We start from the raw sequence: 15,339 nt of genomic DNA on the forward strand, positions 1-15,339 counted from the left end.
AAACCAACACAAACAGAACATCCGATAGTGTCGCGTGTCGCTTGGAGGCGTTATGATAGGTGTGTCTGGTAGGGCTCATAACACCTCCATTCTACACTATTCCGTCTCAAACTTCAAGGTTTGTCGGTTAGCTTATCTCGTGTGTGAGTTACTACTACTATTCTTTGAGTGTACAGTCATATCCACACCTTGCGCCAATATCGTGTGCATAAAGTATGTCACCTTCTTTGGTTCTTTCAACAACTGCATCTCCTCTGAAGAGTTACCATGATCTTTCACGGAATGAAACAAGACTGTCAGGAGTATAAGTACCCATGCTTGGCAGTTTTCTTGCTGTCGCGGAGTGTTGCTGGTGCACTAGACCGTTCATGCTGCTAGCTGTCTGCAAGCGTGGTATGATCTCGTGTGGTCAACAGAAGAAGTCCTTGATGATCAATGATCTACATACCTGTCCACGACACCAGTACTACTAGCGCCTACTGCCACTGACAAAGCGGCAGCAGAAAGACGCTGACCTTGAAACCAAAAAAGGGGCGGTCGTGGGCCTGCCAGTCTACTCCAGGGAGTCGTATCATTTGTATACCGGGTTTATTTGAAAAGACTCCCTGGTCTACCATGGTCTACTCATGCTCAGTCTTCAGACTAGCTCAGGACCAGTCATGTCCACGAAGGCACCATGGACAGAGCTAGAGGAAAGGTTCACGGGATGGGCCATGGGGAGTGTCGCTGTCACTATCCGCCTAGCGCCTACGCCGTCTACGGCTAGCCGGCTCTGGCGTAGGTCTACGTAGATCTACGTGTGCGCTGTTGACATGGTTGACAACGCCAAACCAGGACTGCCACTGCCTGCTTGCATAGCAGTCACCACGAAACGATCCGGGAGATCAACGAACAAAGAGGGTCACTGCGGTACCGATCAGGATTGTGAGCCATCTCATGATCAACGCCCTCTTCCATCCCGGGGTAATCATGGTAAAAAGTATCCCGTGGATTGCCCAGTAATGCAGTATGGATCTTCGTCATGGTCATACTCTCGGAGTCGCAGACAAAAAATTTCTGACAGTCAGAGTCTGTATGTGTGTGTAGTCTTGTTGGCTAGCGTGGCTCTTGTCTTGAGTTGGGCGGTCAACACTGAGGTAATAGTGAGCACCCGTCATTGCTCCAAGTCCCACTCCAAGCGCGAGACAGCAGCACTGTGAGTGTGAACAAGGACAACTAATATTACTTAGGTGGAGACCGATTCTCAAGCTCAGGACTTGACGGCAATGAGCGAAGCTTGGCGGCCTTGCACTTTACTGAATCATAGCAAACTGTTTTATTTGTGAAGCGCCTGCAGTCTAGAATCAGCGGTTCACGGTGTTTCATCGTGGAAGGTGTGGATGGCTGCCAAGCGGGCTAGCAATGCTAGCTGGTGAATGATATGCCAACTAACGTAAGTCACTTTCCATGCGCCTACATTGGCTGCAATCCATTTCCAAAATATTTCCTATTCCCTACGAAACGTTCTTCATGTGATGTTTTTTGCGTATTTAGTTGGAACGACGACTGTCCTCGAAGTCTGATCGCGCCAGGCGCTCAATCAGACCTCGCGCATCGGAAGAGAGGGAATCCAGCGATTCAGACGACTCCGGACCGGGTGCCGTCGAGGCTGATTTCTTCACGCCACCGAGACGCGAGCGTCCTGAACCCGAACAGCAGCAGCCCGAGCAGCAGCAATCGACCAACATCAACAACAGGCGTGTATCCTTCCAGGTTTCACCTACGCCCGACGCAACAGTACAGCCTGCCATCGGCCGATCCCCTGCAGAAATCATGATGAAGCAAGCGTCAGCAGCCCGCGTGGTCGCAAACCAACCCACGGAGCTGAACCTTGGCCAGCCCACCTCGAGCATGGATCAAGGTCGGGCTCGACAGCGGGCAATGAGTCAGTCACCGGGCTCAGGAGTGAACGGAGTTGTAGAGTCTCCTCAATCGCACAATTCTCAAAGAGTCCGAACTCAGGTGACGGACAAGGAACTAGTGGAGAAATCAGTAATCAGACATTGCCAGGTGGGTCAGCAAGTAATAGCAATACTGGTAGCTATGCATGCATTGCCTGCCACATGTGCATGAATACGGGTAGTTCACATACATACCCCGAAACGAGTCGAGTGAGTCAGCGAAAAGGTCGACTGCTGTATTGCCATGGCTCTCGGAACTATGCGTCCATCACCAGCCATGGCCCGATGCTGTGTAGTTTCATGGTGTGATTTGCAATTCGTCAATGTGCAGGGTGCAGTTTCTATTTTCAGATAACTCCCTACTGCGAGGTAACTGCTTACTTCCAGAGCTAAACACAAGAAGTGCATAACACCTATGCACGTGCACACACACACACACACACACACACACACACACATGCACACACAGTTACGCTTTCCAACGGCCGTAATTGAGTTGGTAGCACGTGTCTCTGTGCATAGCTGTGGCAGTCATGGTGGTTTGGTGTGAGTCTCCGCACAGCAAACACATGGCTTAGGCCAATGTGGTTCCTTACTTCGCAGTGGCCTTAGCGCTGCTTTCTCGATAGAAGTTACTTCACCATTGCCAACCACTGGCTTTGCTACTTTGTGTTGTTCGGTGGTGCGCTAAACAGGTGGAACACAAAGACCACACATGCACATGCTACACGTGAATATGTCCATCCACTCACAAGACATACAGACACGTACACATGGTCTTCCAGTCCCTCTGCGAGCTCCTCACACCATAGAAGGGGAACATTTGGCTCCTAGCACCTAACATTTCCATTGGCACTCTGCCCTCATATGCGACTTCCAAGCACAATGTATCACTTCAACTTCACGTGCTCACAAACAGTAACATGTTATTGTATATGACGTGTATGTTCTTGTCCTAATGCATACAGTATCTTGGTGATATCAGCCAGGTTCCAATGACATTCAACATCAATAGTCGCAGTCGACTTCTCAACCTCATCGACAACTCCAGAGTAAGCTGCCTTGCTAGAAGATATATTTATTTCTCCTAGTCCAAGTACACATGCAGGGTGGTAGCATCGAGGCATCGTCAAGGTTAAGACGCAGCAGCATGTACAACAGAGGGGTTCACAAGTTGCGTGCCTTGTTGAGGGCATGATGAAAGATGGTTAAAAATTCCATGTAATCCGCAGTTGAATCATTACTCCCCGGCCTGCCGCAACCGGGTCCGGTTGGTCAGGTCATCGCCATGCTGAGAGGCTGTTGTGTACCCGCTACACAGGAGAGCAAGCTTGTATGTACATTGTACACAGGTAATTAGCTTTGATCCTAACGCTCTGGGCACATGCGTGTACATGTATGACTATAATTATATTGACAGAGACAAGGACGGTTGCCATGGACACCGCACAATAAGCATAACGTCTGCCTGGCTCTGTGTGCCAAGGACCTACGGCTGCTGGATCACAGAGGACAGGTAACCACTATGCATGAGTAATACGGACTTGACGGTCGTGTGAGCCACCATATTACAGTCTTCCATTTGGGCGTTATGTCTTGCGTTGGCAATGCAGGGCGGTGATAACTTTGATACATGTGTGCAACACGGATAATATCAAGGGTTTCCGGCGTCATAAATTGCTACTCGCGTTCCCCAGAATTCGAGCCGTTTGGCGCTGGTGAAGCTGCATTGCTGTGCTGCTCAAGATTTGATAATCCCAATCTGGTACAGGTACGGATGTTCCTTCCCGCATCCTACTGATGCTGGAGAGCTGTAGATACACGTTAGCCCCTATGGAATCAGATAATCCCACAATTTTCGATTAGTTTAACAGCCTACGTACGTTTACCATGGTTATCATGCTGCAATAAAACCTAGCGCCACTAGCATTGCTGAGAACTAGTATTTCTAAGAACTAGCATTGCTGAGAACTAGCATTGCTAAGAACTAGTATTTCTAAGAACTAGCATTGCTAAGAACTAGCATTGCCGAGAACTAGTATTGTTAAGAACTAGCATTGCTGAGAACTAGTATTGCTAAGAACTAGCATTGCTAAGAACTAGCATTGCTGAGAACTAGTATTGCTAAGAACTAGCATTGCTAAGAACTAGCATTGCTAAGAACTAGCATTGCTAAGAACTAGCATTGCTAAGAACTAGCATTGCTAAGAACTAGCATTGCTAAGAACAGCATTGCCAAGAACTAGCATTGCTAAGAACAGCATTGCTAAGAACTAGCATTGCTAAGAACTAGTATTGCTGAGAACTAGCATTGCTAAGAACTAGTATTGCTGAGAACTAGCATTGCTAAGAACTAGTATTGCTAAGAACTAGCATTGCTAAGAACTAGTATTGCTGAGAACTAGCATTGCTAAGAACAGCATTGCTGAGAACTAGCATTGCTAAGAACTAGCATTGCTAAGAACAGCATTGCTAAGAACTAGCATTGCTAAGAACAGCATTGCTAAGAACTAGTATTGCTGAGAACTAGCATTGCTAAGAACTAGTATTGCTGAGAACTAGCATTGCTAAGAACTAGTATTGCTGAGAACTAGCATTGCTAAGAACTAGTATTGCTGAGAACTAGCATTGCTAAGAACTAGTATTGCTAAGAACTAGCATTGCTAAGAACTAGCATTGCTAAGAACAGCATTGCTGAGAACTAGCATTGCTAAGAACTAGCATTGCTAAGAACAGCATTGCTAAGAACTAACATTGCTAAGAACAGCATTGCTAAGAACTAGCATTGCTAAGAACTAGTATTGCTGAGAACTAGCATTGCTCAGAACTAGTATTGCTGAGAACTAGCATTGCTAAGAACTAGTATTGCTAAGAACTAGCATTGCTAAGAACTAGTATTGCTGAGAACTAGCATTGCTAAGAACTAGTATTGCTAAGAACTAGTATTGCTAAGAACTAGCATTGCTAAGAACAGCATTGCTAAGAACTAGCATTGCTAAGAACAGCATTGCTAAGAACTAGCATTGCTAAGAACTAGCATTGCTAAGAACAGCATTGCTAAGAACTAGCATTGCTAAGATTCCGCAGTATTGTACATGTACTCTGGCTGTGGCAGACGCCTCTCAAAACAAAAACCTCCACTGTTCCAGGTGACGTTCATTGTCTCAACTGCTTTGTGCTGATCCAGCTGATGCATTGAATTTAGCGGCCAGCATATCTCCCAGGCCGTATGGAGCAGTGAGGTTTGGTTTCCACTTTCCAGGTTGCTCTAAAACCTGTAACATTTGCAATTTTGTGAGAGGTGACAAATCACAAACTGTGAACTTCACAAACTGCTAAAATTGTGTACGGCGTTTTGCAAGGGGCGCCGACTCGCAAACTTGAACTTCACAAGTCAGTTTCAATTTCTAAAACGCAAACACTTTTAGTCGCAAACATTACTCATTTTTTAGTATCCGCGAGTGAGAGATTCTCTAATGTAACCATCCGAGGGCGGCGGAACTGGTCCCGTTGGTCATGCCATGGCCGGACCAGCTCTTTGGCTACCAACGGGTGATAACTGCTAAGGGCATTTATGTATACTCGACGTATCATACACGAAAGTATCAATGGCCGTGGTATGTCCGGGCCAATCACAAACTACAGCACTGCTCAATGAAATCCAGTCGAGAGTCACTCGAGTGCGCGCCGGGCGTTGCGCAGCCATAGACCTGCGAACCGTGAATGGGCTGCGAAATAATGCAAGGCGCAAGCTTGAGTGACACGCGGACTGGATTTCATTGAGCACGGGACTGTACTTCCGCCGGTCGTGCCACTGCCTGTCTGTGTGTGTCCTGATTTGTTTCTAACTTTCTATTCAGGCTGTCATAGTACGATTACCCCTGCACACCATTGCTGCCGTCAGCTACTTCCACGATGACCTGCAGCACTTGGTTACCATACATACGGGTGAGACTGGCGGTCCTGAGGGGGCTTGAAGAGTGCATGGGCACTATTTACTGATGTTGCTGCATTCTATTCGCTACCGCATACATCCAACAAGAATGATGATGTGCTTCAGATGTACAATGTACATGTAGTTCTGTGGACTAAAACTCGATGTTTTGAAAGCGCTCAAACCAAGAGTATAACCTCCCAAGAGTGTGCAACCCTGCATATAGGGTCTCACGTGTCACGGCGCAGGCACGTTTCGTACTACGTACAAACGAAGCATAGCGTGCGCGCAATCCGAATATCTGCTGGGGATTTGCAATACGTACAGTGAGTTTCTGTCAGAGAGTGCTTTTTTTATTACTCCGCTGCTCGCTAAAACGGGCTGGAAACGCACGACTGTGACACTGCACCACATGATGTGAGTTTTCGCCGTCGGCGAACTCCTTAGAAATTATGTAAGGAGTTGCACACTCTTGGAGGCTTATATACTCTTGCTCAAACCTATACCCTCTCGGCTGGGAATCAGCGCATTCATGGTCATCTGTGAGTGTATTATGAGTACACGTTCTGGGCACTGTGAGGGTTGTCTGAGCATGTCATTGATATGTCTGTTTTTTGTTTTTGTTTTGTGATATATGCAATGGTCTAGGTTCAGAAGGCGATCGGGGCAAAGGTCTACTGCACATTCTACATTTTAGCACCCAGGTGAGTTTTCAATCCAAGGGCTAGTTGCCTATTCAATTATGTGCATAGATGACCAGTGCTGGCTAGAGAAGTAAGTCCGCTAGTGCACTTTTCGCGCCGCGGGTCAAGCAGCCCTCGATGCCCTGCAGTTGCACAATCCTGCTTATGTTGATGGTTTTTTTACTTGCTTCAGCCAGATGAGCGGGCACACATAGCTGCCTTCTTGTCCGGGGGGGGGGGGGGGGGTCCACTTGCTGTATGCTGCATAGGGCCTAGCAGTGACCATCGTAGAGTGGATTTCGCTGGTCACAACTGCCATTTTATAGATAACGCTCTAAAAAATACCTGTCTGTTTGCCTGTCTGTCTGTCTGTCTGTCTGTCTGCATGTCTGTCTGTATGTATGTATGTATGTCCACCTGTCTGTCTGTCTGTATGTATGTATGTCTGGCTGCTGTTGTTGTGTTGATAGGAAGCTGCAGAGGAAGTGTGCATGATCATCAGCAAGTGCTTTAACCTGCTGTACACCGAGGCCACCATGGCTATGCTGGACCAGTCTATTGTGGACGGCAACGGAGGAGAGCTCTCACCACTCAAATCACCAGGCAGATCCTTAACGCGCGGATGTGAGTATGCTGACATTTCCCAGGGAATGTGGGAAGCAAATGCTTTGGTTGTGCTGCGAGAGTGTTATAAGCTCACTACCTGCTTGCTGGGCATACCAAGTTACCAACACATGTGAGAGTGTTATAAGCTCACTGACCTGCTTGCTGGGCATACCAAGTTACCAACACATGTATTCAGTACTGGCACACTCACTTGAGCTGATCATGCCAATGCCGGGGACGTACTGCTTTTTTCTCTAAGTTCGTCGATTGACCCTCTACATGGCTACTGTGGCATGACAAGCGATGTGCACGATTACTCTATAGCAATCAGTGATAGTGCATGTGCGCGTGTTATACCGGGGAAAGGTAGATCTGCTACCTACGACTTTTGGCCAAACTTGACCAAACAGTGGATTCACCATTGGGCATGCATGACCAAGCCGTGCCTGAGCTGCACTAACTTGAAAGTTCAGTCTCTTTTTTTCATTACGACAGCTATTGAAGGAAATCCCAGCACATCTTCGAGCTATTAGGGGTGCGTGGACTCGCCTAAAGCTGTCTATTTTGTACCGTTGTGTTTTGATGTTCCTGGCATGCAGTGGCCTCGCCTAAAGCTGTCTATTTTGTACGGTTGTGTTGTGATGTTCCTGGCATGCAGTGGCCTCAGACCAATACTACCCGAATATATCCAGCAGCTTGGTGGCCGAGCTGCACGATGTTCAAAGGATTGCTGCACCGTACGTACATAGACTGTCCTCTGAATCACCCGGTGACTGCACTGTCTAACTTATCACGTGCACTTTGCCGGCTCAGAATATAGAACTGCGTGTTGCAGTTGCGTGAACCTTGGCCTTGACATGTTCCTTGCGTCGGTATGAATGATTTACTGTAGACGCATTCCTCCTACTTCAACTGTAACTAAGGCTTGTTACGTTAATGTATGATCATCGCACAAAACACGCCAAGTTAATACTAGGGATGATGAATACATGCTGTGCAGATCGTACGCTGTGTTGTGTTTCCTGTCCGTGCTAGAAGCGAGACTTCGGCCAACATCTCGGCGCCGAAGAGAGGCGGCATACTGCGCCAGCCGTCGCGCGACGCCATGCCAGTGTCTGGAGTCAAGCAGTCGACAGCACCACTAGCACCACCAGCAGCACCAGCACTGGCGGGTGGTATCGTCACTGCCACATCGTCGGGCCAAGCAACCAATGCGGCCACGGCATCGCCACCTCCACCGCCGCCTGCTCCGTCGGCACCTGATGGTCCGCCGGCACCGCCAGCTCCAGCTGCGATGCCACCGCCGTCGAATAGGCCGGCACTCGTACAGGCAGTCGGGCAGTCGAGGCGCAAACCGCACTCGGAAACGCCCGGTAAGAAACTGCATTGTGTGTACATGTGCATGCGCGCATGTGTGTGTGTGTGTGTGTGTGCGCGCGTGCGTGCGTGCGTGCATGCTTGAGTGCGTGTGTGTACGTGTGGTTACAGCACTGTAGTGTAGCTAGCTGTACTTGTCACGGTGTATGCCTACATGTAGTAGGGTTGCGAGCGACCCGTAAGCCCTATCATCGAGCCTAGGACCCGTAAGCCCTATCATCGAGCCTAGGACCCGTAAGCCCTATCATCGAGCCTAGGACCCGTAAGCCCTATCATCGAGCCTAGGACCCGTAAGCCCTATCATCGAGCCTAGGACCCGTAAGCCCTATCATCGAGCCTAGGACCCGTAAGCCCTATCATCGAGCCTAGGACCCGTAAGACCTATCATCGAGCCTAGATCCTGTGTGTCATGTGCGCGATTGCCGATCAGGGTGCTTCCTGGGCAGTTCCTGATTTGCTTACGGCTCATCTAACTTGCTGCCAAGAGTATTTGGACCTAAGATGGATCAGACTCCGATCGATGGAGCATGGGTGGTCTTAACCCTTTAGGGCCCACAGTTATTTCAAGGAATGCACTGCATACGTGAGCCCGGGTACTTATCTGGTCGTTACTTTGGTGTCCTTTGGCCGATTTTGGTGATCTTGGGCGTTCTGGAAAGCTCTTCGCCAGGGGAACACAGCGATATCCAACAATCCATCATGGAATCCACAGAACCAGCGCGATACGGCGCTCCAAAGCCAGCATTGCGAGCGCCCAACTCAAATTCTCTGCCATTTGAACAAAATGTATCGCAGATCGCTCAATTTTTTTACATGAGAGCTGAGAAACATGCCTTTGCGATGACGTGAACTACCTGTGGCTGTGCGTGCCGCGAGTCAGGGAAAACCCCCAAAAACGAGTTCAAAATGCACGCGCCCGAGGTGACTCTGCTCAGCGAATTTAGTTCGAGTCTCATACCTCCGCTCTCCGAGCTCGGATCGCCTTCGGGTTTTTTCGAGCCGATAGCTGAGACAATTCCAGGGCTCACAGTTGCGTAGAAAAGCGTCGATTAGATGGGGGCGGTGCACGTGCTCCAAAATGCCAGCTTGGCCAATCAGCAGTCAGCATTTCGTCGGATTTTTGCTCGAAGTGGGGGTGTTTGAAGGAGTTAGCAGCACTTCAGCCAGGTTCTACGAAGCTGGGACTTGGCCCAGGCACAGATGACAGGTGTTCCAAAAGATTTACCGAAACAAATTTTCATTACTCACACGGGTATGCCAGAGCACATGCGTAAACTTCGTGAGATATAGTACAGCATTCGAAAGGAGTATCCAAAAACGTCTCGGTAAATTTCTTTGCCAGGGTCTCCTGAAAATTTTGAGCCATAGATTGTCCAAATCGACCAAGGGGGAGATGCTCTGTACTGATTTTAGTAACCCCGAGTCCCAGCGGCGCGCAACCGCTTGCGCGAAAATGTGTGAAGATCAAACAACAAGAAAAACGCATGCATGCAGCAGAACAGCAACGCGTGCCGTCGAAGAGAAAATCATTGCCACAGATTGTTCAGTGTTCTCTCCTCAGTTCGCCCGCGGCGTTGGTTGCTGTGCTTTCATTCTCGCTGGAGTTCTTGTGGCAGCGCATTTCGCCATCATGGAGGAACTGGCACCCTGGGAAACCTGGTCTTCAGTGGCCCTCGACAAACGCCCGGTGGATTTGCTGCCGGTCCCGTTCACCTCCATCCGATCACCAGCTCCGTGTGGTATCATCTGATCATGTTCTCGGCGTTACCTGCCTGGCGAGCTCTGACTCGTTTGTTTGTCTTCTTACCTGTGGAATCATCACGATCGCTCATTGTAGGATCAGCTTTTGGTCGAACATGGCATGTTGTTTTTACTGGGACTAGCACAGGTTGCGTTTCGCCTTCTCCTCCAAAATATCGCGAACATCGGCTCTAAAACTACGAGAACAGGCTACAAGTACAACTCTGGTTCTTTCTCTTTTCTGTTCTGTTTTGGATGCGTGGGATGTACACGATCGGTACTCTCCCGGGGTCACGCGACTCACGTGCACCAAACCCGCCCTCGCACGACGCTTTTGTCGATCCTGGATGCCTACTGTGAGCCCTGAATTCTAATGTCGATAGACCTTTCGATGGTGCGATTTGGTCAAGGTACGGCCGAGTTAAGCGGGATTCACAGAAGCTTTTTTGCGATGCGACACGCGATGCGACGCGATCTGCGATGGATGCGTGCGATGCGAACTCGCGAAATACCATTCACAGAAGAAGTCAGCGATGCGACAAAGTTTTGCTGATTTGGGTACGTCACCATGATATTCGCGCGGTTTGACACAACTTGTAAAAATTTATAGGCAACTCTTGCACCTTTGTACAACTTTGCTGTAGCAAAGGTCAAAATCGTACACCAAATCGCTTGTCGCATCGCATCGCATCGCAAAAGTTGAGCCAAGCTCAACTTCTGCGATGGCCTGCGATGGCCCAGTTGCGGCAGTTGCGTGGGGTGCGACATGGCTGCGATTTAGGGTTTTCCCGGTTTCGCGTCTGTCGCATCGCGTGTCGCATCGCAAAAAACCTTCTGTGAATCCCGCTTTACGCCAGGTTGCGCTTTGAAAAGTATGCAATGTACACTGGTACGGATATATCCGTATTATGGGCCTCAAAGGGTTAAAGCTCCGGGCCATGTGCCAGAAACTTGCGCCCAAGGGTGCACAGAATGCATGGTGGGGAAAGCGCTGACCGTTTACCTCTGTCGTCATGGCGTATTTCACAGCCAGACCTGTTAGCCTGAGAATACCTGTAGACTGAAATCATTTGAGATGTATGCCCCCCCCCCCCCTCCACACACACACATGCGCGCAGCACACAAATACATACATGTGTACACACTGCTTACGGCGCGCACTCGCAAAGTCGTATTGCTTCCGATTGAATACCATGGCGTAACGCTGGTTGACCTAAAATAGCTAGCACCTGTGTATGATCTTTCATCAACATACAAACACCATAACTGCGCTCCCCAGCCGACCTCGACACATTGCCACAGCACACTATCAGCAAAACGACATATCCGTCGGTACTGAATTCCTTCATGCAGCCGTCTCGAGTATAAAACTCCCGTCGGTGAAGGTAGGAGGGTTTGTTCAATCCGTGTATGATCATTTGAATTCTATTGCTTTCTCGTGTGTTTCCACCTACCATCACCACCACCAGGCGTTGGGCTGGTGGCGGTGTATGATGATAGTGAAGAAGAAGAATCAGATAGCGACCATCGCCGACACGCTGGACAACCGCTGGTTGCCAGGCAACAAGTCCAGGAGCAACCGCAGGAGAAAGAGATGACGGAAGAGGCAGCAGTTGTTGTCCAGCGCTATATGAAAGTGGTATGTACTTGTATCGCTGGCATACCCTTCCATATTCAGTAACTGTTGCTCTTCAGACAAGTAAAGTAAAGTGCTTTGAGTAATAGCTTAGGTCTTGAACACTCTGTCCACACGTCTTGTGATCAGAAGCAATCACCTGGATGCGACAATGGCTTTTCACAAGTTTTCAGGCTGTAAAGCTGGCCTGTGTACTTGGAGCCCTTGTGATGTAAAGGCGGTTGGTTGTGTGTGGTACGGATGGCTCATGCGCATAGCAATCCGTGACAGTAGACTGAGTAGTGCCTGGTGTTGGCTGTGCGCTCGTGTATGTGTACGTGTATGTGTGTGTGTATGTGTACGTGCATGCATACGTGTGTGTGTGTGCGTGCGTGTGTTGGCTCATGCTTCTACCTTCTGCCGTACGACTCGATACACAGATGCATCACCTTGTTAGCTCAGAAGAGCTGCGCCAATTTGCCACGCTGGTCAAGGAGTACCGTGACAATCTTCCAATAGCCACTTTCTGTGCCAGACTGGACACATTGTTTGGGCCTGACCGACAGTTTATGCTGCCAGGTAAAGCTTTTATTTTTTATTTTTTTATTTCGGCCAGTCGGCTACTATCATTTCGTCTTGGGGTTAGACAAGGGGAAGTAGCCATGTAGGGGCGTGAGCCCGCCTTTCGGGAGGTAAAGTATCTTGAGTGTCCTGGAGCTTACCAGACTACCGCTTGCCCCGGGGTTTTCAATGCTCTATGTAAAGAATAGTAATATGTTGAGTTGCTCGGTTCTTGAATCCACTACTAGTATTTTATTCCACTTGTAAACACCTCCTTTCCCCGAACAGGCTCTCAGCTGCACAAAATGAATGAGAGGACTGCCACAATTTTGCCCAATGGGCAACGTATTGCCAGTCCTTTCATTCATTTTGTGCAGCTGAGAGCCTGTTTGGAGAATGGAGGTGTTGACAAGTGGAAAGAAAACGCTGGATCATGGAGTGGAGTTGGAGAGTTCTTAGGAAAGTTCAAAGGTTTAGTATTTTTATGGTGAAAAAGGAGAAGGTCAAAATGTTACGAGTTATGACTAACTGTACACCAACGTAACGAGATCATATACAGTCATAATTAATTTTAATTTTAATTTAATTGGCTCACCATCCGAGTTGAGTTTAGTATTTTATTGAGCGCATAATGAAATCGACGTGTATGGTTAAATTTGATGCATTGTGTTTCTGTGTTTGTTTTCTGGACCGCAGGGATGAGAGCATTCATACCAGAGACCGATCAGTTCTATTTTGAGAGCTTTCTGCAGGTGAAAGGTGCTGCTGAGCTGAAGATTCCAGACCGATTGCTCCAAGACTGAGGCTGTGACTGCAACGGGAGCGGCTTTATCACCATGGATACCGAGCAGCTGATTGGGACTCCGGCTTGAACAAGGTTGCCGCTCAAAGTCACCGCAAGAATATGTACCGGGTTCCGGGCCACAATATGTGGTTCCTGTATTGCAGCAGCAAAGCCTGCGTGCGGCCATATTTCCGAGTCTATTTGTACATGTTGGGACATACCCTTGCTAATCTTTATGGACACTGCGCTGGAAATAGTTCATGCATTGCAAATTCACCTCCTGACAACAGTTTAAAAACATGCTACGTAAGTGTATGTATGCTCTAAATAATTATACACCGTACAGATGCTCAGCTCCCTCACCAGTCGGCACAGTTCATTTCAACACTGTGAATGGTCACTGTTACCTGTAGGTGAGAATCAGGGCGTCGTATGCCGTATACGACTCAGCTCTGGTGATATATAATCCAGCTCGCATAGATTTCAGCCACCTGCACAGTTGATCTTATCATTCTACATGTAGGTACACACACCTATGGCTATGGCAAGTGTGCATTTATTAGCCATTATTCTACCAACTCATGCTCCTGGTGGTGCATTATAAAAGAGTCATGCTGCACGTGTGTGTGTGTGTGTGTGTGTGTGCGCGCGCACAATAGTGCGAAAAACCCGACACTGATGCACCGTGAACGGGGAGGGGCACCAGTGACATCTGGCTGTAGAGCCTAGAGGGCAAAACCAGTTATGCATACAGCTGATTTGTCACATTCAAGGCGTACCATACACCGTGACAGAATCAATGATTCGTCAGGCAATAGGGCTTGAAAGTGCTACGTCACTCCATAGCAATGGCATAGCAACAATTTGAAAAATTCGAAAACTGGATCCACCTGGATCCAGTTTTTGTATGGATCCAAGCACATTTCAAGCGGTCTCACTCACAGCAAGGTGATGATGCCAGTGAAACTGACTGATTTGGCTAGTGGGGGCGGGGTGACAACTGGTGGCGAAGTAAAAGTTGCACCTGCATACGACATGAGTGGGTTGCTATGCACCCACATACTGAGGCAATAGCAAAGTCACACCTTAGTGGATCCAAAATAGAAATCTGATGTCAATTTACTACTCCCAGGCCGTTTTTGACGTCATCACTTTCAAGCCCTATTCAATCAAATTATTTCCACAGTAAATACAATAATATTAAGTTCGGCGTTCATGCCATGTCGTCTTTTCTTGTTTTGTTTCAAGATCTAACAAAGAGAACGCTAAGATGTGTTGAAGAAAACACAACGACATACACTCTAGAAAGTATCTAAAACACTTGATCACACATCATAGCAATATAAATAGCATTGTAGGGACTTTTAAAAGCAGTTCAATAGATTCAGCAAATTCCAATCAAACCTCAAGCATAGCGCATTTTGCAATCTCTAAGCGCCTGGTTGAAAGCCTCGCAGTGAGACAAGTCCTTCATCTGCTCTGCACAGCTCATGAACTCACGCATCTCTACAGCACAAGCACCTCCAGCGGGCGCAGCCTGCTGTTGCTGGTACTGGGGTGGTGGTGGCTGGTAGTACTGCTGCTGTTGTGGTGCTGCAGCAGGTGCTGGGGCAGGGGCTGCTTCTTGCTGGGAGCCATGGCCTCCAGATAGTCCGCCCATGATGGCGTGTCCGAGGACAACTCCGCCAGCAGTTGATGCCATGTTGCTCATGAAGCCACCGCCACCGCCGCCAGCGGCAGGAGCTGGGGCATTATGGTGGTGATGAACCTCCTTCGATGGTGCTGGTGCTGGAGCACGTGTCGAAACGGACCTCGCTGGAGAAGCAGCGCGGGGTGCTGGACGACCTCCACCACGACGACCCATTTTCAACTTATGATATCGACACAAGACTTTAGATTACAACGCAGATCGAAAACGAGGCAACTCCTTTCTTTTGTTCTGCAGACCTGGCCTTCTCAGTCCTTTTCTGAACTACACTCTTGTTTCTTTCCTTGCAGAACAAAAATCACGACACAGGATCACGTCACTGTACTGCCTGCTGAATACGTCACCATCGACTCTTGCGCAACGTCTCACTTCATGTGCATGCATGGCCGAA

General features: G+C 48.5%; 2 protein-coding genes across 2 annotated transcripts; one reads left to right on the forward strand and one right to left on the reverse strand.

Annotated features, from left to right (window-relative positions):
- The first annotated feature begins 931 nt into the window (after window positions 1-931).
- Window positions 932-13,859, forward strand: LOC135814808 (uncharacterized). The gene is made up of 12 exons (XM_065327982.1): window positions 932-1,432; window positions 1,534-2,049; window positions 2,909-2,992; window positions 3,361-3,456; window positions 5,801-5,888; window positions 6,523-6,578; window positions 7,028-7,181; window positions 7,822-7,900; window positions 8,199-8,536; window positions 11,750-11,919; window positions 12,336-12,474; window positions 13,153-13,859. Exons 1-12 carry the CDS (start codon window positions 1,421-1,423, stop codon window positions 13,257-13,259), a joined length of 1,839 nt encoding a protein of 612 aa, XP_065184054.1. The 5' UTR covers window positions 932-1,420; the 3' UTR covers window positions 13,260-13,859.
- Window positions 13,860-14,440: 581 nt separating this feature from the next.
- Window positions 14,441-15,222, reverse strand: LOC135814810 (hemiasterlin resistant protein 1-like). The gene has a single exon (XM_065327986.1). It carries the CDS (start codon window positions 15,102-15,104, stop codon window positions 14,646-14,648), a length of 459 nt encoding a protein of 152 aa, XP_065184058.1. The 5' UTR covers window positions 15,105-15,222; the 3' UTR covers window positions 14,441-14,645.
- Window positions 15,223-15,339: the final 117 nt, after the last annotated feature.

This window comes from Sycon ciliatum, chromosome 4, assembly GCF_964019385.1.
Source record: "Sycon ciliatum chromosome 4, ocSycCili1.1, whole genome shotgun sequence".
NCBI classification, from domain to species: Eukaryota; Metazoa; Porifera; class Calcarea; order Leucosolenida; family Sycettidae; genus Sycon; species Sycon ciliatum.

Excerpts from the sequence above, each read along its gene's own strand:
- LOC135814810 (XM_065327986.1), bottom strand. The coding sequence starts at position 15,104 with ATGGGTCGTCGTGGTGGAGGTCGTCCAGCACCCCGCGCTGCTTCTCCA.
- LOC135814808 (XM_065327982.1), top strand. Across the intron at positions 7,901-8,198 it reads GTTCAAAGGATTGCTGCACC|AAGCGAGACTTCGGCCAACA; the intron begins GTACGTACATAG and ends TGTCCGTGCTAG. Across the intron at positions 11,920-12,335 it reads TCCAGCGCTATATGAAAGTG|ATGCATCACCTTGTTAGCTC; the intron begins GTATGTACTTGT and ends CTCGATACACAG.